Source organism: Sturnira hondurensis, unplaced genomic scaffold, assembly GCF_014824575.4.
Source record: "Sturnira hondurensis isolate 20B ecotype Veracruz unplaced genomic scaffold, ASM1482457v3 Scaffold0019835, whole genome shotgun sequence".
Taxonomy (NCBI): Eukaryota; Metazoa; Chordata; class Mammalia; order Chiroptera; family Phyllostomidae; genus Sturnira; species Sturnira hondurensis.
In genome coordinates this window covers 4,374,038-4,397,120 of record NW_028092466.1, presented here as the reverse complement: position 1 = coordinate 4,397,120, position 23,083 = coordinate 4,374,038, and the positions used below count along the sequence as shown (strand labels likewise).

The window sequence follows — 23,083 nt, the reverse complement described above, 5'->3', positions numbered from 1 at the left end:
CTCTGGTTGCCCCACTCTACTTTGTTGGTTCCCTTGACCTCATCCCTGTAAGCAGACTATTAAAATTTTTATTGATTAATCCCTTTCCAGTGTGCCATCTTTTTTTGTGATAGGATCCTGATTAGTACAACCATATATTTGCCTGTCATGCAAGTTTAAAAATGTATTGGGTCTGCCAAAAAGTCCATTTAGCTTTTTCCGTAAAGTAAAAGACACATTTTAAATTTTCACCAATAACTTTATTGATTCTGCTAAGTATGTTGGCCATCTCACGTGTGGTATAATGTTGATTGTTCTCAATGTCTCCATTTGATTGCTGTCGACTTCAACTGGTCTACAGGACCATGGAGCGTTGTCCAGCAAGAAATCTCCAGCACAAAACTTCGCAAACCACTTTTGATACATTTGATCAGTCACAGTACCTTCTCCACCCACTGCACAAATCTTTTTTTTGCATTTCAGTTGCATTTTTACCTTTCTTGAAATAACGCATAATATGCCAAAGATGTTTCTTCCATTTTCAGTATTAAAATGGCTACACAAAAATTCACCAATTTTGATAAGTTTTCTTTTGATATGACAGCTGTCACAATACAATCTTAACAAAATTGTTTCTAATGAAGTTAAAGACAACTGTAGCCATCTCAGGGGGAAAAAACAAATGAAGTTTTTGTCTACCAATACATAGGTAGAAAGCGCTAAGAAGTGTTGGAGTTACAAAACTAAGGAGCAAGTCATTGCAATGAGGCTCAGTGCTCAATAAATACTTTCTATCATTATTGTTACTATAACAAGCAAGAATATTGAAATTAAAAATACAGGCCCCCCCACTCTTTTAGGAATTAAATGATTTCATTTATTCAGGAAAGATAGAAAGAAAGCAAAAGGAGCAAGGTAGGGAAACGGTCCTGGACAAGGACGACGCTTCTTATTCTGTTTCCTGCATTCGAAGTACCTGTCTCCGTCACAGTTTGCACGGGGAAAAGAGAGGAAGGGATGGATGTGGAACTATTTTCAGAAACTCAAAATAGATTTGCTGGATAAACCAACCCGTCTGTAAAAACAGATCACAGCTGCAGCCCGGACCTTGGGGAGAGGAGCGGTGCGGTAGAGGAGGGAAGAGTGAGAGGGCGGGTGTCCTCAGGCTCCGCCTCCGCCCGCCCCGCGGGCATGATACATAACTCCTGCGTCGGGAGTCTGGGACCTCTGGGACCGTCAGGACCTCTTCCACGTGCGTATGGCCAGCGCGCCGGTCGGGGTACTCCTGCTTGCCTCACCCCATCGCCGCCCACCCCAGGCCTGGTCCAGGCGGCTTCAGTATCCCCAGCGGCCGACACGCGTCTGTGTGGGGCCGGCCAGTTTGCTTTAATATAGGCGTCTGTTGGACGCCGGACAGAAAAAAATGCCACTTAAACTCATCCCCTCTCACCCAACACAAAAACCTGTCGACCCCCCCCCCCCCCACCTACTTTGTGTAAGGCACAATGCTAGTTTTTGGTGATACTATCCTGATGTAGACAGCCCTGTCCTTGTGCTCTTGGAGCTTCATTCCTTAGGACGAAAATCAAGTGGTTTAATAAACCAAATGATTTCAGGATGTGATATTCCTGTGAAGGAGTGGTATGGAGGACGATCGTGAGGGGCCTATCTTTACAAAGGGTGACCAGCATGGGGTGGAAGGGAGGAATCCGTACTGATTTGGCAGAAGCACCGTTTACCGAAATGAGGCCTGGCCGGAAAGAGGGGGGGGGGGTGGTGGTGCTGATGAGTGATGGAAATCAATAGTTCAGAGTCAACAAACTTTAGATTTTTTCTTTTGTAACCTCGGGAATTGTTCTAAGCCTCGGCAATCCAATGGAGGTAAAACATCTGCAGCCCATAACCACATTTTGTTCTAATGGGGACGGTAGAGCTAAAAAATATCAGCCTTAAGTATTACAGAGCAAATTAAAATAGGGCTGTTTGATAGTGGCTACTTCAGCGTGGTTGGTCAAGGAAATTCTTTCCAAGAAGGGAAGTTTCTTTTGAAATGTAAATGACACGAAGCATCTGACCATATCAGGGTGAGAAAAATGCTTACAGAAGTGAACTTGGCAGAAGAGTAAAAGAGAAGCCAGTGGGGTGGTGCATTGTGGGTAAGAAGGAGAGTGGCGGGAGACAGTATTGAAGAGATAGGAAGTGACCAGACCCGGTCAGCCAAAATACTGAGTTGGAATTTTATTTTGTTTCTTTTCTTTTTTAAAGAAAGAAACATTTTTTCTTAAAAAAAAAGATTTTATTTATTGTCATGGCTGGTGTGGCTCAGTGGATTGAGGGCTGGCCTTCAAGGCAAAGGGTTCTAGGTTTGAATCCCAATCAAGGCACATGCCTGGGTTGCTGACCAGGTCCCCAGTCGGGGACATGCGAGAGGCAACCACACATTGATGTTTTTTCTCCCTCTTTCTCCCTCCCTCCCCCTTTAACAACAAATAACATCATTAAAAAAAAATTTTTTTTTTATGCCCTGACTGGAAATTGAACTGGCAACCCTTTGGTGTGTGTGTGATGGGAGGACATGATTAATTTATGCTGACATGTGACAAGTGGATTTGGGTGAGGCAGGAATGGAATCAGGAGTACACTGGTCAGGAGGCCAAAGCATCAGTACAAGTGAACGTTAGTAGTGACTTGCACTAGAGTGATGGTAGCAAAGATGCAAGGATGCAAACAGATTTGGGATATGTCTAGAAATAAATTTGCTGATGGGCTAGATATAGAGGGTGCTCAGGAAAAGAAGAATTAAGGTTTACTCCTGGGGTTTCGGCTTGAGCAACTGAATGAATAGTGGCTTTTACTGAGATGGAGAGGACTGGGAGAACAGCAGGTCTGGAGAAGTGATAAACCAAGTTTCTGTTTTGGCCCAAACAGGCGATCGTCTATGTTTCTGAGACATTTATGTGGCGCTGTCACATAAGCATTTGCATGTACTACTTTGGAGATTCAGGGGGAGTCAGGATTGAATAAGTCTATGCCATCTCTTGGTAGATATTGCTTGTAACTCAAATCATGTGAAATTGCCATTTTTGGTCAAAAATAAATGACGACAATTTCATTGGTTCAGTCTGTTATATGGTATTTATTTATTGATTATGCTATTACGGTTGTCCCATTTCCCCCCCACTTTATTCCCCTCTGCACTGCACACCTCTTCCCACCTGCATTCTTCCCCCCTTTAGTTCATGTTCATGAGTCATATATATGTTCTTTGGCTTCTACATTTCCTATACTATTCTTAACCTCCCCCCATCTATTTTATGCCTACCAATTATGTTTCTTATTCCCTGTACCTTTCCCCATGCACCCACTCCCTCCCCCTCCCCACTGATAACCCTCTGTGTGATCTCCATTTCTGTGATTCTGTTCCTGCTTAGTTTGTTTTTGTTTTTGTTTTAGGTTTGGTTGTTAATAACTGTGAGTTTGCTGTTATTTTATTGTTCATATTTTTTATCTTCTTTTTCTTAGATAAGTCCCTTTAACATTTCATGTAATAAGGGCTTAGTGATGATGAACTCCTTTAACTTGACCTTATCTGAGAAGCCCTTTGCCTGCGCTTTCATTCTAAATGAAAGCTTTGCTGGATAGAGTATTTTTGGATGTAGGTCCTAGCCTTTCATGGCTTTGAATACTTCTTTCCAGCCCCTTCTTGCCTGTAAGATTTCTTTTGAGAAATCAGCTGATAGTCTTATGGGAACTCCTTTGTAGGGAACTATCTCCTTTTCTCTTGCTGCTTTTAAGATTCCCTCCTTCTCTTTAATCTTGGCTAATGTAATTATGACATGCCTTGGTGTGTGCTTCCTTGGGTCCAACTTCTTTGGGACTCTCTGAGCTTCCTGGATTTCCTGGAAGTCGATTTCCTTCACCAGATTGGGGAAGTTCTCCTTCATTATTTTTTCAAATAAGTTTTCAATTTCTTGTTCTTCCTCTTCTCCTTCTGGCACCCCTATATTCGGATGTTGGAACATTTAAAGATGTCCTGGATGTTCCTAAGCCTCTCCTCATTTTTTTGAATTCTTGTTTCTTCATTCTGTTCTGGTTGAATGTTTTTTTCTTCTTTCTGGTCCACATTGTTTATTTGAGTCCAGGTTTCCTTCTGGTCACTGTTGGTTCCCTGTACATTTTCCTTTATTTCACTTATAGTCTTCATTTTTTTTCATGTAATTTGTAACTCCTTGGTTGTTGGACTTCCATATAGTTTGATATTCTGTCAGAACCTGGTTGTTTTCTGTTTTTAAATTTGTTGTTGTCCTTAATTTGGTTGTGTGAGGAGGCACAGTGTGTCTACCTATGCCTCCATCTTGGCCAGAAGGCTATTATATGGTATTTATTTTTGTATTTACTTTTGTTTTTTGAGAGAAAGAGAGTGTGTGGGTAGGGGAAGAAAGACAAACATCGATTTGTCTTTCCACTTATTTATTCATTCATCGGTTGATTCTTTTTTAATTAATTAATTATTTATTTATTTCTAGAAGGGAAGGGAAGGAGAGAGGGAGAGAAACATCAATGTATGGTTGCCCCACATGCCTCCCCCACTGGCAACTGGCCTGCAACCCAGGCATGTGCCCTGACTGGGAATCAACTGAAATCCTTTGGTTTGCAGGCCCGTGCTCAATCCACTGAGCTATACTTGCCAGGACCATTGGTTGATTCTTGTATGTGCCCTGACTGGGGATCAAACATGTATATCTGCACGATGCTTCAGGCACCTGAGCTGCAAAGCCCAGGCTATTAGTTGGTATTTAAAGTCACATGTCTGGATGAGGTCTCTTAGGAAAAGCATATAGAGCAAAGAGAACAAAGGACACTCTTAGGCATCCAACATTTAGAGGGGTAGTAGAGGGGTAGGAGCCAGCACAGGTGACTGGAAAGTGGCAACCGGAAGGTGAAGAAGTACCAGGAGAGTGGTGTCATTGAAGCCAAGAGAGGAGGGTGTTTCAAGAAGTAGGGAATGAATAAGTCAAGTGCTGCTGAGAGGTTGAGTAAGACGTTAAGTGACCTCTGTACTGACAATATTCCAATTCTTGGTGACTTTGATGGATTAGTCAAATTCAGCTTTGAGTAAGTTAGGTTTGAGATGCCTAAGGGCAAGTGGAAAAGTAGGGCAATGAGCTTTTCCCTCTCTCACTTCCTTGGGAAGAGACCGTGTATACCTGTGAACTTCTGTCAGTGATCAGGGTTGAATGAATGACACAGATGAGAAGCTCCGAACACCAGGGCAGTGAAGAGCGCTTCCCGGGGTTAGTGAGACCTGTACTCGTCTTGAAGAATGGGGAAGTTTTGGATGGGATGAAACTAGGCATAGACACTTTAGGAGAAGCAGAAGAATGGAAAGGAGGCCAGGCAGGGTTTGGTGAGTAAAGCCAGGGTCCTGCTGAGAAGCAGTGAGATCAGAAGTTGGAAGAGTGGTTGGGGGTAGCTGAGGAGGGCCTTTGAATTTCAGGCTACAGTTTTTGGATTGATTTTGAGCAGGGATGTATTATAATATTTTGAAGTAAAGGAACTAGTATTTGACTTCACCAGTCAGGTCCAGTTTAGCTCATCCTCCAGGTTTATGCTTAGATGCCATTCCTCCCAGGAAGTCTTTCCTGACTCCTAAAGTGCTAGGTTGGTACCCACAGTACCTTGGCCTTAACCACACTAGACTGGAAATGTCTGGATACTTGCCTGTCACCCTCAATTAAATACAAGCTCTATGAAGGCAGAAGTGGTGTTTGTCTTGCTCACAGTTGTGTTCCCAAGAATTTTCCTGGGACTCAGCAAAGAGCAGGTGCACAAGGACCATGTGTCAAGGATGTATCTGTACACCTGGGTCCCATATCACTAAAGCCCACATTTTGCAGGGTTAGTTAAAAATCCCCAAATCCGTTAGTTACATTTTCAGGTTACCTTGTTTCTCTGAGTGCCCCTTTAACTTTCTCCATTAATCCCTTAAAACTTGAAATTGATTCAGCAGATAGGCTACAGTTAATGTTATTTTTTAGTAACATAACTCATCTTTCCAGCAAGGATACCTGAAGAGATGTCCTCAGTCCTTCATTTCTACGTCCGTCCTTCTGGCCATGAAGGTGCAGCATCTGGCCACATTCGCAGGAAGCTGCAAGGGAGACTGCCAGAGCTGCAGAGTGTCAAGACTGAGCTGTGCTACAACGTGAACTGGACAGGTTGGGCCATGTACTAGATTCTTGAGGGAGGTACCCTGGTGCTCAGGGCAGTGTCTCAAGGCATCTTTGCCCTGTCTCCCTGCAGATGAGTCTCTCCCAAGTGCTGAGGAGATGAAGAAGCTGATGTGGCTCTTTGGCTGCCCCTTGTTACGGGATGATGTGGCTCAGGAGTCCTGGCTCCTTCCTGGCTCCAATGACCTGCTGCTGGAGGTTGGGCCCAGGCAAGTGTCTCCCCTGAGGCAACTCCTTCCATGTTTCAGGCACATGATCTCTTTTAAAACATACTTCCTAGCACTTCCACTCCTTTGTTTTCTCTTCTTGTGATCCTCAGGAAATGTGTTCTTCCTTTGCTCCTTCCTGCTTCCCACCCAGAAAGCCATGCTTATGCCTTCCTCATATGGGAAGATGTCTTTGAAGACTGAGCTAGCTCCCAGGCATGTTCTGGAAATAAAACAGTTACATTCGGAGAAATTGAAATCAAAGCATTTTGATGCTGGAAGGACAGTTATGGTTTGATTTGAGTGACCTTTGAAAGCAGGTTTCTTAGTGCCCAGATCTGGGACTGGAGGCCATTGGCAGGAACAGTAGAGATGGGAGAGTGGCTGGACAGCAGTGGGTAGGATCCACCTTCTCGGCTCTCAGGTCCTAATGGTCTGAACTTCTTGCATTCCTCAGGCTGAACTTCTCCACCCCGATGTCCACGAACGTTGTGTCAGTGTGCCGGGCTGCTGGGCTGGGCGCTGTGGACCGTGTGGAGACAACCCGGCGCTACCTGCTCTCGGTGAGGCACTAGGCAATCAGGACAGGGGACCAGGAGGAGGACATGGGCCAGAGATAAGAGATTGGGTTCTAAACTCTAGGGAAATAATGGCAGAAGTAGGGGAAGGAGCTCGTAGCTTTAAGCCTGCCTTGTTTGCAGGTTATTCACTGCTTGAGGATACCTGGTTGAGGAGTGAAAGGAATTATATGAAATGTTAAAGGGATTTATCAAGAAAAAGAAGATAAAAATATGAACAGTAAAATGACAGCAAACTCACAATCATTAACCACACCTAAAACAAAAACAAAAGCAAACTAAGCAAACAACTACAATAGGAACAGAACCACAGAAATGGAGATCACATGGAGGGTTGGTTATCAACAGGGGAGTAGAAGGGGAAGAGAGGGGGAAAAGGTACAGGGAATAAGAAGCATAAATGGTAGGTAGAAAATAGACAGGGGGAGGGTAAGAATAGTATAGGAAAAGTAGAAGCCAAAGAACTTATATGTATGGCCCATGGACATAAACTAAAGTGGGGGAATGTGGGTGGGAGGGGGTGTGCAGGGTAGAGGGGAATAAGGGGGCAAAAATGGGACAACTGTAATAGCATAATCAATAAAATATATTAAAATAAAAAGAAAGAAATCCAGTGTGTGCTTCCCTCACTAATCTGTGATTTCTTCTGTTATGCCTGGAAGGGGGGGTGTCATCTTCTACTCAGAAAAGCGGTGCGATAGGGGCTAGCAGTGGGCTGGCCCTGCATGGCTTGGTGGATGGAGAGGGGACTGTTTTGCCCATTTTTCAGCTCTCCACCTTTTGTCCTCTGTGTGCATCGCCACCCCTAGTTTGCCCACCCCCCTTCTTCTGAGACGGAGGCTGTCGCTTTGCCAACCCTGTATGATCGGATGACGGAGCAGCACTTCCCCCGCCCCATCCAGAGCTTCTCCCTTGGGAGCGTCGCTGCACCCCTTGATGGCCCAATCAACATACTGGAGGAGGGCAGGCCTGCCCTGGAAAAAGCCAACCAGGAGCTAGGTAAATGGGGCTCCCTGGGAGGAAGGCCCAGGCTGGGCTTGTAGGGGTGCTGAGACTGACAGTCACCTCTTCTTGGGTTTGTCTCCTAGGTCTGGCCCTGGATTCCTGGGACCTGGATTTCTACACCAAGCGCTTCCAGGAGCTTCAGAGGAACCCTAGCACTGTGGAGGCCTTTGACTTGGCTCAGTCCAATAGGTGGGGAACAAAGGGGATGTTCTGATGTGTGAGCTGGTGGAAGTTAGAAGAGAAGACCACAGGGGCTTGCTTTCATGGCTCTCTATTGCCTTAGGCGCCTCCCTGAGTCTGTCTGTGGCCTGGGTTCCCCATCCACCCAGTACACCCAGTAGTCTGTACTCAAATCCCGGTTTTTCTCTTCACTTTGGAGCTGGATGGTCCACAGTGATAATGTTCGAAGATTATGGGAATATATTTTGACCTCTTATCTAAGTCTGAGTTGGCTGTAACTCTGCTATTAATGCTGGTGAGAAGACATGGCAAGGCCTGAGGCATGACCCCAGGTTTCCACCCTGCCTTTCCCTGCCGTGTTATCTCCTCCAGTGAACACAGCCGACACTGGTTCTTCAAGGGCCGGCTTTACATGGATGGCCAGGAGCTGGCACAGTCGCTGTTTGAGTCCATCATGAGCACCCAGGCATTCTCCAACCCCAACAACGTCCTCAAGTTCTGCGATAACAGCAGGTGGGTTGTGCCCCAGGCTGGGTAGCCTCTGGCCCAGGGGAGGGGAGGCCCCAGGCCCTGGTGGGGTAAGTGCAGATCCCAAGAAAGAAGCCAGATCCAGCGAGGCTGTGTCCATAGTGCAATCTGGGGGAAGGAAGTCCGGTTCCTGCGGCCCAAGGACTCCACACAGCCAAGCTGCTTCCAGCAACAGCAGGGGCTGAAACATGTTGTCTTCACAGCAGAGACCCACAACTTCCCCACAGGTGAGCTGGGTCTCAGGAGGGATAGATTGAGAATGTAGGGTACGGTGAAGCTCCTGGGTCCCTAGGCTGGTCCTGGGAAAATCAGTAGGGCAGGCCAGTTTTTATTTTCAATGGGGTGGTTAGAGCTGGGGTTTATCTCTTCAATACCCATACCTCTGCCCCCTCTCTTCACAGGAGTAGCCCCCTTCAGCGGTGCAGCCACGGGCACAGGGGGCCGGATCCGAGATGTCCAGTGCACGGGCCGTGGGGCCCATGTGGTGGCTGGCACTGCTGGCTATTGCTTTGGAAATCTGCACATCCCAGGTCCCATCTCTTTGTAGCCATCTCCCCTTTCAGATTCCTTGTCCTGGCAGTCACCAAACACTTCTATCTCTTAAGTCCAAGGTCATCCTGGGTTATCTTTACTTGGGATGGAGGGCTCTAGAGTAGTTGGCCTTCCACCAACCATGGTTGTGAGGATTGTTGGCAAGGGAAGACTTAGGTCACCATTATGGCTTTGCAGAACCATGATTTTCTTATAAACTAGTATCTGCTCAGCAAGAAAGTGTGATACTGGGTTGGACTTAATGAATACTGCCTACCCCCCAACCCAGTGTCAGAAAGGCTTAAGAACTCTGGTTCCAAGAGTCAGAGGGAAGGCTGCTATGGAAGGTGAGGAGCAAGACCAATGCTTTATGGCAAACTCTGCACCTTCCTGGGATGGGACCTCCTAAAATGGAACATTCTACCTCTGCAGGTAGTCCTTGGTGGCTTAGACCCTTCCCAGAAGGCTGGCTTCTCTGTTGGCCATTTTTACAGTCTATGCAACTTCCTCCTTCCTTCCCAGGTTACAGTCTGCCCTGGGAGGATCCGAGCTTCCAGTATCCTGGGAACTTTGCCCGACCCCTGGAGGTTGCCATTGAGGCCAGTAATGGGGCTTCTGACTATGGCAACAAGTTTGGGGAACCAGTGCTGGCAGGTGAGGCTGGAGGAGGGCACGGGAGAGAGGAGACACCTAGTCTCAGGGGTGGGGTGGGGTGTGTAACTGAGTGAACACTGAGGAGACCCGGTGACAATCCTGTCCCGTCTTCCTATGATGTTCGTGTTCCAGGCTTTGCCCGCTCCTTCGGCCTCCAGCTCCCAGGCAGCCAGCGGCGTGAGTGGATCAAGCCCATCATGTTTAGTGGGGGCATTGGGTCCATGGAAGCAGAGCATGTGAGCAAGGAGCTCCCCACACCAGGTAAGAGCTCACCAACTTTTTCCAGATGCAGCCAGTTTTCTCTCCAGCACGTGGCAGGTACAGAAGAGGAATTTAGAGGCCACCTCAGGGGTTAGTTTTTAATCTCCTAGCTCATGTCTCTTCTCCCCAACACAAGTTTTCAAGGCAGGACAGGGTTTTATGCCAGTGGGGCCACTTCATTCTGTGTGCCTCTGTCTCCTGCCCGATTGGTTTCTGTGTGGCAGGGCCCACCCTGCTAAGTCAAGGCAGCCAGTGGCTGCTCAGTGCCTGCTGTATGCCACGGGCTTTCATCTGCCAGCTCAGTTTGATCTGGCAAACATCGATGGAACACCCATCCCGTGCGAGGCTCTGTGCTAGGTGCTGTGGTGGAATCAGGATAAGGGTCAGGTCCCATTTATTAAATGGGTGACCCAGTCACATGGGTCAGAATTTCCAAGGCAAGAGAGGATTATGCAATGAAAACTCTCCTTCCCCTGACCTCCAGCCACCCAGTTTCCCTCACTAGAGATTGCCAATGTTAATTAGTTACTTTTGTACCTTGCCAGAGGTGTTTCTGCATATGTAAAAGTCCCATATGTCTTGGGACTTTTTTAAAAATGCTTTTTAAAAAAGCTTTTTTAAATGCTTTTTAAAATTTAGAGAGAGGGAAAAGGAGGGAGAAAGAGAGGGAAAGAAACATTGATGTGTGAGAGAAACATCCATCAGTTGCCTCCTGCAAACCCCCAGGGGGAGACCTGGCCCACAACCCAAGCATGTGCTGTAACTGAGAATCAAACTGATGACCCTTCAATTCACAGGCTGGCACTCAATCCACTGAGTCACACCAGCCAGGGCTGTTTTTGGACTCTTGTCAAAAATCACTTGGCCATAAATGTGTGGGTTTGTTTATGGACTCAACAGTTCTAGTGCATTGATCTGTATATGCTGTAGAACCATATCTTCCAATCTTTATGGTAGTATCACACTGTCTTGATTATTGTAGCTTTGTAGTGAGTTTTAAAAGCAGAAATGTTGTTTTGACTGAGGTCCCTCATATTTCTATAGATATTATAGGATCAGCTTATCAATTTCTGTGAAAAAGGTGGCTGATTGTTGATTCTGTATTCTTTTTGGGGAGTATTACTATCAAAACAGTAATAAGTCTTCCCAACCTATAAACATGAGATCTATTTCAGTTTATTTAGATCTACTGTTTTATAATTTTCAATATAAGTTTTTACATTTCTATTGCTAAGTTTATTTCTAAGTATTTTATTCTTTGTGATTCTCTAGAAAATGGGTATGCATACTTCTGTTCCTTGCTTTTTTTCACTTAGCAATGTATCCTGGAGATCATTGCATACTGATGAAGTCATATTACTTCATTATATTCATATGTAATTCTTTTTTTTGTGGCTTAATGTTTTATTGTGTGGATATACCATAATTTTTATTTAATCAGTTCTCTGTTGTTACCATTTAAATTATTTTCTAAATTTGGTAGTACAATAATGCTTCAGTGTTTAATTTTGGACATAGGTGATTCTGTACCTGTGCAAATAAATATGGAGTATAAATTCCTCCGAGTGTATTTACCTAATCACAGAATACATGTATTTGTAATTTTGATTGCTCTATCTTAATATTAGCTTCCTCCTATCCTCACACGTCTTCCTACTCATGCTTCTTCTGCTTCCTTCCCCAGTGTTCTGATTTTTCCCTCCTTCCTTGCAGGCATGGATGTTGTAAAGGTTGGGGGTCCTGTCTATAGGATTGGAGTTGGAGGGGGAGCTGCTTCATCTGTACAGGTAAGTAGGAATAGCTACAGATGCAGACTCCACAATATTGCCAGGCCCTGTGCATGGGTGGGGTGTGAGAGCTCTCAGCCCCCCTGAGCTGAGCTGTGCCATATGTTCCCACAGGTGCAGGGAGATAATGTCAGTGACCTGGACTTTGGGGCTGTGCAGCGGGGAGACCCAGAGATGGAACAGAAGATGAATCGTGTGATCCGGGCTTGTGTGGAGGCCTCCAAAGGAAACCCCATCTGCAGCCTCCATGACCAGGGTGCTGGTGGCAATGGTGAGAGAAGGGACTGGGACAAGGGACTGGCCTACCAGCTCTCCTGCCAGGTTTGGTTTAGGGAGAGGCAGCAAGAATCTGCAACCAACTATGCAGTTCTGGGTCTCATTCTCCACTCCCTTATACATTCTGGACAGGCTCAGGGTTGGGGGATGGCCCACTGCCATGGGTGGTGAGGGTGTGGCAGTGACTCACACAAGGACACAGAATTTGGAGGCCAGGGACTGCCCTTTCTTTGCCTGGTGCTAACCAGACCCAGATCACCACCTCTTCCTACAACCTTCTTCACCAGGCAATGTCCTGAAGGAGCTGAGTGACCCAGCTGGAGCCATTATTTATACCAGTTGCTTCCAGGTGAGCCTCATCCCCTGGTATCTGGCCATCCAAGCCTCTCTACCCCTCCCAGCAAGAACATGAGACTTGGGAGTACTCTCTGACCCTTCTCTTTCCTCCTCCTCCATGGATGTGCAGCTCGGGGACCCAACCCTGAACGCCCTGGAAATCTGGGGGGCTGAGTACCAGGAATCTAATGCACTCCTGTTGAGGCCCTCAGACCGGGACTTCCTGAGTCGTGTCAGCGCCCGGGAACGCTGCCCAGTGTGCTTTGTGGGCACCATCACTGGAGACAGGAGAGTGAGTGGCCCCCATAGTAGATACTGTGGGTGGGTTTGAACTGCCTGGATACAGCTGGTGGCAGACATGTTCTGGGGAGCAGAAGGGAGGCGGAAAGAGCTAGGAACTCACTAGGGGGCGCCAAACAGGGTGGCAGGAGCATTTCTGCCCTGCTTTCTGAGGTACTTCCTGCGAGTGGTCATAGTCTCATTCCCTCTGGGCACTGTCCCTATGGTCTATAGATAGTGCTGGTGGATGACCGGGGGTGTCCTGTGGGAAGAAATGGCCAGGGCGATGCCCCCTTGATGCCTAACACAACCCCTGTGGACCTGGAACTGGATTGGGTGCTGGGCAAGATGCCTCAGAAGGTACACGGCAGGGTGGCTGTGGGGGAAGGTGGGGAAAGGAGGCTGTGTTTTTCCCTTTCCTGGCCCCTTTACCCTACTTGTGCTTTGTCACCTGTGTGCCCAGCCCTCCCTGAGGTGATCACACCCCTATTGCTGTCTGTGTTATAGGAGTTCTTCCTCCAGAGGAGTTGTCCCTTGCTGCAGCCTCTGCTCCTGCCCCCGGGGCTGAGCGTGCGCCAGGCCCTAGAGCGGGTTCTGAGGCTGCCTGCTGTGGCCAGCAAGCGGTACCTCACCAACAAGGTCCTCCCTGCACTTCTGCCCTGCCCCTCAGCTCTCAGCACTCCTCCCTCAGCTCACCCGCCCCTGGCCTCACCCTTGGGGACTGGTATGGGGTTCCACCAGGGCCAAGGGAGAAGGGGCGGGGTAGCCACCCCAATGGCATGGTCTCTTGCTACCCATCCTCAGAGCCGACCTCTTATCTGCATGGTTGGGGCAGGCCAGGCCTCCCACCACCCCTATGTCCCTGTCCCTTGTGCTCTTGCCAATCCCACCTGGTTCCACAGGTGGACCGCTCCGTGGGTGGCCTGGTGGCCCAGCAGCAGTGTGTTGGGCCCCTTCAGACTCCTCTAGCAGACGTGGCAGTTGTGGCACTGAGTCACCAGGAGCTTGTAGGGGCTGCCACAGCTCTGGGGGAGCAGCCAGTCAAGAGCCTGCTGGATCCCAAGGTTGCTGCCCGACTGGCTGTGGCTGAGGCCCTTACCAACCTGGTGTTTGCTCTAGTCACTGACCTCCGGGTGAGTCTCCTACAGCCTCTGCCATAGAGCCCCTGGTCTTTGGGACACATCCTCATCCACCACTCAGTTATCCCTCTAGCCCTTCATGCCTGTGGTCTCCCAGTGCTTCTGCCTGCACCCCAGACTCCCCATCTCTCTTCCTCTCTAATGCCAGGTCTCTGCTATTTCCTAGGATGTGAAGTGCAGTGGGAACTGGATGTGGGCAGCCAAGCTCGCAGGGGAGGGTGCAGCTCTGGCCGATGCCTGTGAGGCTATGGTGGCAGTGATGGCGGCCCTGGGTGTGGCAGTGGACGGTGGCAAGGACTCCCTCAGCATGGCTGCCCGGGTCGGCTCTGAAACTGTGTTGGCTCCTGGTGAGGTCTGGGGGCCAGTGGGAGACAGGCGGGACCTGCAGGACTGGTCTGGGCCCTTACTCTCTTAACTCCTTGCTCCAAAGGGTCACTGGTCATCTCAGCCTATGCCGTCTGTCCAGACATTACAGCCACTGTGACCCCAGACCTCAAGTGCCCTGGAGGGAGAGGTATAGGTTCTTCCCCTCCTCACTGTATTGTGTATTCAGAGGTTGGTTCTTTGTTTGGGGTGTCCATTGTGAGTGCTAACCCCCACCCCCATCTTGCCTGGGGTGTGGTGTTTTCTGGGACTGGTGGTCTGAGTGTGCCACTATCTGTTGGGAACTTACATGCTCATGAGCACCATAGAATGGGGTTCCGCTGAGCCATCCATCTCCCCTCCCCCCCTCCCCCCGTCTCTCCAGGCCATCTTCTCTATGTGCCCCTGAGCCCCGGGCAGCACCGGCTGGGGGGCACAGCTCTGGCCCAATGCTTCTCCCAGCTTGGTGAGCAACCTCCCAACCTGGACCTTCCTGACAACTTGGTGCGTGCCTTCAGCATCACCCAGGGGCTGCTGAAAGGTGAGTGAGGCCCTCAGGTGGGTGGTGTGTGTGGCCTGAATGGCAGGCACTCCCCAGCTGAGCATGTGAGGGTGGGTATGCCCACATTCTCACACACATATTCTCTACCCACAAGCAGTGGGTGTGGTTTGGCCCCTGACGTTGCTGAGCTTTCTTCTTCCTCTAGACCACCTCCTCTGCTCAGGACATGATGTCAGCGATGGGGGTCTCATCACCTGCCTGCTAGAGATGGCCTTTGCTGGGAATTGTGGGATAAAGGTGGACGTGCCTGCCTCTGGGGTTGATGGTGAGGACCCCAGGGTCTGGGCTCAGGCCTGGGCTGCCTGCCTCACCCTGCAGACCCCATGTACTGTTAAAGAGTATAATGTCCCAACTCCTTTCCCCCCAAGTCCCTTATTGTCTTCTCTGATCACTGAACCAGGTAGTACCCACTGTTCCTGGCTGTGTCCCTCTGAGATCTCCTGTATATCCTGATGCCACAAATATGGTCTCAGTCTCACAGGCCTCACCCCACCCCAGTGCCTGCCTCCACTCCCTCAATCCTCGGCCGTAGTCCCTTGACTCCATCTCTGAGTCTGTATCAATACTCCAGATGCCCCCATTGCTCCCCCAGTGCTGCCTGTGCTGTTTGCCGAGGAGCCAGGCCTGGTACTGGAGGTGCAGGAGCCAGACCTGGCCCAAGTGCTGAAGCGCTACCAGGATGCTGGCCTCCACTGCCTGGAGCTGGGTCGCACGGGTAACTTCGGGCCACAAGCCATGGTGAGGAAGAGCGGGGTGTGCAGTTCACCTCCTTGAGCCTTCAAGGGGCCCCTGTTGGGTGTCTTTGCCCTTAGCCTCTGATGGCTTTGCTCCTCTCTAGGTCCAGGTGTCAGTGAATGGGGCTGTGGTTCTAGAGGAGCCTGTTGGGCAGCTGCGAGCCCTCTGGGAAGAGACGAGTTTCCAGCTGGACCGACTGCAGGCAGAGCCAAGCTGTGTGGCAGAGGAGGAACGAGGGCTGAGGGAGCGGACGGGGCCCCACTACTACCTGCCCCCCACCTTTCCCAAAGCCTCTGTGCCCCATGAGCCTGGTGAGGAAGTGTGTGGAAAGGCTTGGCCTCCTGGGCACTTTGGGCCTGGATGCCCAGGCCTGCTCTGGGGAAGGTGTCTGGGGGTGTTGAGGTGGGGAAATAGTCCTCTGGAACAGAGACACTTCTCCCCCAAGGTGGTACCGCCCCCCGAGTCGCCATCTTGCGAGAGGAGGGCAGTAACGGAGACCGGGAGATGGCCGATGCCTTTCACTTGGCTGGATTTGAGGTGGGCAGTGTGCCTGGCAGAGCTGGGGCCGCGCCTCAGACTGTGTCCTCTGACACGTCCCCTCCCCGTCTTGCCAGGTGTGGGATGTGACNTGGAACAGAGACACTTCTCCCCCAAGGTGGTACCGCCCCCCGAGTCGCCATCTTGCGAGAGGAGGGCAGTAACGGAGACCGGGAGATGGCCGATGCCTTTCACTTGGCTGGATTTGAGGTGGGCAGTGTGCCTGGCAGAGCTGGGGCCGCGCCTCAGACTGTGTGTCCTCTGACACGTCCCCTCCCCGTCTTGCCAGGTGTGGGATGTGACCATGCAAGACCTCTGCTCTGGGGCAATCAAGCTGGATACATTCCGTGGTGTGGCCTTCGTGGGTGGCTTCAGCTACGCAGACGTACTGGGCTCTGCCAAAGGTCAGCGTGCAGGCTTCTGCCCACTTCCTACCCACACACGCCTGAAGAGGTGCCTTAGCTCCCCTCTTCCTTGACTGGGCCTTGGCCCATCACCTCCACAAGGCCAGGGGAGAGTGTATTTGTTCTGGGCCAGGTGCCAGCAGAAAGCCTGCAGGTAACTTACATGAGGCAGGTGGCTGGGTGGGACTGTGCCACCTAGGCTGGAGGGCACAGATCCTGTCTAACAAGGCACCTCCAGCAGGTTGTATTGTTGGAAGGCCGGCTCAGCATGGCTAAATCTTTCTGTTTTTTTTTAAGAGAAGCCAGAAATCCAGATTTTTGTATTAAAATTTCTTTTTAAATATTAGTCAACTAAATAAAATTTTGAAAATGCTCTGCTGGCCAGGCAAAAAACTCAGCATAGGCCATGTCTGAATTAAGCAGATAAACCCATTTCTTCCCCTACACTTTCCCTGAGCTCTGTGGTCTTGGGGAGGGGCGTATCCTGGGGGTGTGTAACAGTGCATGTTGGGAGGGAAAGTCTCACCTCCACGTCCCTGTTTTCTCCAGGCTGGGCAGCTGCCGTGACCTTTCATCCACAGGCCGGGGCTGAGCTGAGGCGCTTCCGGAAGCGGCCAGACACCTTCAGCCTGGGCGTGTGTAATGGCTGTCAGCTGCTGGCTCTGCTGGGCTGGGTGGGAGGCAGCCCCAGTGAGGAGGAAGGGGAGAAGGGCCAGGACTCCTGGACAGCCCAGCCTGGCCTCCTGCTTCGCCACAACCTGTCTGGACGTTTTGAGTCTCGCTGGGCCAGTGTGCGTGTGGGCCCCGGGCCGGCCCTGATGCTGCGAGGGATGGAGGGTGCCGTGCTGCCTGTGTGGAGTGCCCATGGTGAAGGTGAGGCTACAGGAAGGGAGGAAGGGGTGTCGGAGGGCGGGGGTGGGTAGACCGCGTGAAGGAACTTTGCTCTCTCCCACCTTGTCCTTCCTTTCCAGGTTACATGGCATTTTCTTCTCCAGAACTCCAAGCCCAGATCGAAGCCAAGGGCTTGGCTCCACTGCGCTGGGCAGATGATGATGGGAACCCCACAGAACAGTACCCCCTGAATCCCAATGGGTCCCCAGGAGGAGTGGCTGGTGTCTGCTCTCTTGACGGCCGCCACCTGGCCCTCATGCCTCACCCTGAGCGGGCTGTGAGGCCTTGGCAGTGGGCCTGGCGACCCCCTCCATTTGACACTTTGACGACCTCCCCCTGGCTCCAGCTCTTCATCAACGCCCGAAACTGGACCCAGGGAGGAGGTTGCTGAGCAGGCCAAGGAAGCTCATCTGGGCCTCATGGTTCGTCCCTGGTGTTGCTGCCCTTTCCTTATTACTTTCAGAAGCACCCCATATTTTCAAATGTGTCTTGGACAAACAGGTTCTAAAACGCCAAAAATACCTCAGCTAATTATTAAGCTGCCCACTTTTGCCTTATGCTGTTGGGTCTGTTTTATGTTCTCCTGCTGTAATGTGTTTCAACCTTTATGAGCTCAGGAAGCAGCATGTGGTTCAGAGAAAAGAATCTGCAGTGGAAAGTTAGGATGCACGGGGAGGAGGAGGTTCCATTGACCTACTTCCTTTCACGCAGCAATCACCACGTGATGCTTCACATTGCTCCTCTGGGCTTGGAGGGTTTTCTGTCCCCCTTCCTCACCACGGGGATTTAGAGAGCTGAGACATACAAAAGTATGCAAGTCAGGATGTCAGCATTTTTATCTGAAAAACAGCAGAAGCTTTCTGAATTCCTCGCTAACAACACAGCATTGTGCTAAGTGTAAGCAGTTTTTTGCAGAAGTTTCCTTAATAGGGTCTCTGGCCTGTGAACTCTCTGTTCCTAATTTTGCTTCTCCTAATTTAACAGCTTCCTTCCTGACAGAAGTGGTTAGCACTTTCATTCCTAGAACTGAGCCTTAAGTATTCATTCATTCACTCACTCATTTATTCATTCATTCTATTAATATTGGGTGATTGGCTACAATGCAAGCATGTCACTGCCGCAGGGAATTTATGTCTAATGGAATTTAAAACAGTAACTGAAAATGGCATCTACCATGAGCCAAGCATGTGCTAGGCAGTTTATATGTATCTAAATTATTTCTCACAGAATTCAGCAAGGTACCTGATAACCCCATATTTTTCTTTTTTATATATTTTTTAAATAAATGTTATTCATTATGCTATTACAGTTGTCCCATTTTTTACCCCCTTTATTCCCCTCTGCCATGCACTATGACCTCCCACCCACATTCCCCCTACCCCTTAGTTCATGCCTGTGGGTCATACATATAAGTTCTTTGGCTTCATTTCCTATACTATTCTTAACCTCCCCCATCTATTTTGTACCTACCATTTATGCTGCTTATTCCCTGTAACTTATCCTTCATTCTCTCCACTCCTCCCCACCGAAAACCTTCCATGTGATCTCCATTCTGTAATTCTGTTCCTGTTCTAGTTGTTTGCTTAGTTTATTTTTGTCTTTTTAGGTTCAGTCATTGATAGTTGTGAGTTTGTTATTTTACTGTTCATATTTTTGATCATCTTTTTCTTAGATTAAGTCACTTTAACATTTCATATAATAAAGGCTTAGTAATGATGTATTCCTTCAACTTGACCTTATGTGGGAAACACTTTGTCTGCCCTTCCATTCTAAATGATAGCTCTGCTGGATAGAGCAATCTTGGATATAGGTCCTAGCCTTTCATGACTTTGAATACTTCTTTCCAGCCCCTTCTTCCCCGAAAGGCTTCTTTTGAGAAATCAGCTGACGGTTTTATGGGCATTCCTTTGTAGGCAACTGTGTCCTTTTCTCTTACTGCTTTTAAGATTCTCTCCTTTTCTTTTTAAAAAATATCTTGTTTATTTTTAGAGAGGGGAAGGGAAGGAGAAAGAGTGGGAGAGAAACATCAATGTGTGGTTGCCTCTCATGTGTCCCTTACTGGGGACCTGGCCTGCAACACAGGCATGTGCCCTGACTGGGAATCAAACCGGTGACCCTTTGCTTCACAGGCCCATGATCAATCCACTGAGCTACACCAGCCAGGGCTCTCTCCTTTAATCTTGGGTAATGTCGTTATGATGTGCCTTGGTGTGTGATTCCTTGGGTCTTACTTCTTTGGGACTCTGAGCTTCCTGGACTTCCTGGAAGTCTATTTCCTTTGCCAGATTAGAGAAGTTCTTCATTATTTGTTCAAATAAGTTTTCAATTTCTTGTTCTTCCTCTTCTCCTTCTGGCACCCCTATGAGTCAGATGTTGGAACCTTTCAAGTTGCCCTGGAAATTCCTAAGCCTCTCCTCATTTTTTTGAATTCTTGTTTCTTCATTATGTTCTGGTTGCATGTTTACTTCTTCCTTCTGATCCAAACCATTGACTTGAGTCCTGGGTTTCCTTCCCGTCACTGTTGGTTTCCTGTACACTTCATTTCACTTTTCATAGCCTTCACTTTTTCCTCCGTTTTGTGACATACTCAACCATTTTTGTGAGCATCCTGATTACCAGTGTTTTGAACTGTACATCTGATAGGTTGTCTATCTCTTCATCGCTAAGTTCTATTTTTGGAGCTCTGTTCTTTCATTAGGGCCATATTTTTTTGTCTCAGTGCAGCTGTAGTAAGGAGTGGAGCCTTAGGTATTATCCAGGGTGGGGCAACCCACCTCACTGTGTTATGGTGTGGTATTTTGTGAAGGGGTGCGAGAGGGAACATTTCCACTTGCTCAGCTCTCAGGTGGCTTTCAGTCACTTCCCCTTCTACCCACAGAGAAATTGGGCCCTTCTGGTGCTAATTCCGGGTGGGTGGGTTTGTGTATTTTCTATGACCCTGTGGGTCTCTCCAACGAATTCTTCTGTGAGGCTGGGAGTTTCTCCCGCTGCTACAACCCCCACAGCCAGAGGTTTTGAGGCTTTATTTCCCTGCTCTGGAACCCTGGGTGTGTGTGGTGTGTCTCACTTCCCAGTTCTTTCCAGTTCTCTGCATATAAATGCGGTAACCCCCAGGCCACCAGCCCCAGGCCACCAGCCCCTGCCTTGCCCACCCAGTCCTCCAGCTGCCACCTTGCCAAGCCATCTTCTCCGCCCCTGCAGTCTGTCTCTGCCCCTCCTACTGGTCTGAATGAATATTTCTTTTTTTTTTTTTTAATATTTATTTATCTTTAGAGGGGAAGGGAAGGAGAGAGGAAGAGAAATATCAATGTATGGTTGCTTCTCGTGCATCCCCTGCTGGGAACTGGCCCCTGCCAGGAACTGGCTTGCAACCCAGGTATGTGCCCTGACTGGGAATGGAACCATGATCGTCTGGTTCGAAGGCCCATACTCAATCCACTGAGCTACACCAGCCAGGGATGAATGAATATTTCTTATTTAACTCCTTGGTTGTTGGACTTTCACACAAGTAGATTTTATGGCAGTTCTGGTTATTTTTTTTTAATTTAATTAATTTATTTATCTTTAGAGGGGAAGGAGAGAGGGAGAGAGACATCAATGTATGGTTGCCTTTCATGCATCCCCTGCTGGGAGTTGGCCTGCAGGGAACTGGCCTGCAACCCAGGCATGTGCCCTGACTGGGAATCGAACTGCGATCATCTGGTTCGCAGGCCTGCGCTCAATCCACTGAGCTACGCCAGCCAGGGCAATTCTGGTTATTTTTTGTTTTTAAATTTGTTGTCCTTTGGTTGTTCGAGGGGCAAAGATATCTACCTATACCACCATCTTGGCTGGAAGTCTTCTTTTTTATTTAAATAAAAGGAAGAATTGAGGTTACATTGCCTAGAGATCACACAGCTTGTAAGCGACTGAGCCAGGAGATGACCAATGATGGGTAAGCCAATGACAAGTAAGATTCCTCAAGGGAGGGATGACCTAAGACAGGCACAGTCATGAAGGAGCCCTCAGGGAAGGACTTGGGGGGCTATAGAAAAAGAGGGTGATGGACCCTCACCCCTCAGCTTTGACATAGCCTGAGTCCTCTTTCTGTCTGTGAGAAATCTCCTAATCTCTTGGCTGCCTTACTTCCCCTTCCTGATTTAAGCCTGAAACAATGCCGGAGGTGGGTGTGGCCCTGTGCTGGTAAGGGCAGGTTCCCCAGGGCCATCAGGCCTAAGAAAGAATACATAAAATCCTGTGAAACCTGCTTTGCTAAGGATGCCCTCAATTTTCCGATAAGGGTCAAGCATGAAATGAGTTTGTTTGCAAAAGTTTTATAGCCCTTTAGCCAACTGACCCTGACTCAGAATGAGCCCTCTTAGTTCTTCATATATTATCTATTGTTTGATCCTACTGCCAATGACTGATGAGCTTTACCTGTATTCCTGTGCAAATTGAACCCAGTAAAAGCCCATGGAGGAAAAGGCTCCTGGCTCTTCTCCTCTGAGAGATCGGCTACCTTTCCTCTCCAAGCAGATCATGTCATGGTAGACTTACTCTCATGTAGGGGTGTACGGGGGGGTGGGGGTTCTGTGGGTGGAGCCCCCCATGGGGAAGAAATGTGTATGTGTATATAAAATTTATAGATAATCTCAAATGTACATTTTGGGGGCTGATACAAAGGCTCAGATGTCAAGTTTACTAAATGGTTGATGTACAAGTAGGATGGTATGTGATTACCTGATGATTGGTTGTTATAGGTAAATTTATACATTTTGGTGGTGGAGCAGTTTCTTGTTTGGATCACTCTGGCCAAGCAAGACCCACCCTCAGACACTGCCATGACCACCAGGTCTACTCAGCTCCTCATCTCTGTTTTTGTCCAGTAGCCACACAACTCTGTCCTTCCTGGGCCCTGACCCAGCCCCAATCTCTCCCTACCCCTCACACGGGCCCTCTAGCAAACTCCTCCAGGCTCTCTCTCCTCTGCCCCTCCTTACTTTCCTGGAAAACCAGCTATCCTCTGGAAACCTCTCCAAGTGGTGGCTTTTATTCTCAAACCTCACCTCACCTCTCTCAGGCTGTGGAACTGGAGTTTGGGTCCTCCTTATCACTTCCAGACTATTCTCTACCCTCTGAAGAAAATCTTACCCATTTTAGGTTTATGCCATTGTGTTCTCCTGACTTACCCATCACCCCTTGTGGAAGAGACTGCCAAATACTCCCCTATATCTGATTCCCCCTCTAGAAGTAGAATCCTCCAATATCTTAGTGGGGGTTGTAGCTTCTCAAAATAAAGACATCTCCCAGCTTGCTTTACAGCTATGACTAAATTCTGGCCAGTGGGAGGGAAAATGATCTACACAACTTCCTAGTGTTAAAGGAAGGGTGCACACTTATCTCCATTCTTGCTTCCTGCTGTCTGGACTGAACATGTGGCTGGAACTCCAGCACCATAACAGCATGACGTTGGCACTGGGAATTGGCATCATGCAGAGCAGGGTAGCAAGATAAGATACTGTGTGTTTTGACACTGAGGAGTACCTATGAACGCTGGACAGGCTATCACTAGATGTCTTAAATGTTGGAAATAAACTCTTGCTCAAGCACTATTAATTTTTAAAAGATTTTATTTATGTATTT

At 48.7% G+C, this 23,083-nt stretch overlaps 1 protein-coding gene across 1 annotated transcript; it reads left to right on the top strand.

The window, feature by feature from the left end:
* The first annotated feature begins 1,154 nt into the window (after positions 1-1,154).
* Positions 1,155-18,764, top strand: PFAS (phosphoribosylformylglycinamidine synthase). The gene is made up of 28 exons (XM_037028195.1): positions 1,155-1,231; positions 6,039-6,197; positions 6,283-6,418; positions 6,873-6,978; positions 7,803-7,992; positions 8,082-8,187; positions 8,551-8,691; positions 8,809-8,933; positions 9,108-9,236; positions 9,760-9,891; positions 10,024-10,152; positions 11,866-11,939; positions 12,054-12,210; positions 12,503-12,564; positions 12,682-12,843; positions 13,065-13,190; positions 13,338-13,469; positions 13,733-13,963; positions 14,136-14,316; positions 14,400-14,483; positions 14,718-14,873; positions 15,040-15,159; positions 15,487-15,632; positions 15,733-15,940; positions 16,075-16,166; positions 16,456-16,570; positions 17,120-17,443; positions 17,542-18,764. Exons 1-28 carry the CDS (start codon positions 1,171-1,173, stop codon positions 17,850-17,852), a joined length of 4,095 nt encoding a protein of 1,364 aa, XP_036884090.1. The 5' UTR covers positions 1,155-1,170; the 3' UTR covers positions 17,853-18,764.
* Positions 18,765-23,083: the final 4,319 nt, after the last annotated feature.

Excerpts from the sequence above, each read along its gene's own strand:
- PFAS (XM_037028195.1), top strand. The coding sequence starts at position 1,171 with ATGATACATAACTCCTGCGTCGGGAGTCTGGGACCTCTGGGACCGTCA. Across the intron at positions 13,191-13,337 it reads TGGGCAAGATGCCTCAGAAG|GAGTTCTTCCTCCAGAGGAG; the intron begins GTACACGGCAGG and ends TCTGTGTTATAG. Across the intron at positions 13,964-14,135 it reads CTCTAGTCACTGACCTCCGG|GATGTGAAGTGCAGTGGGAA; the intron begins GTGAGTCTCCTA and ends GCTATTTCCTAG.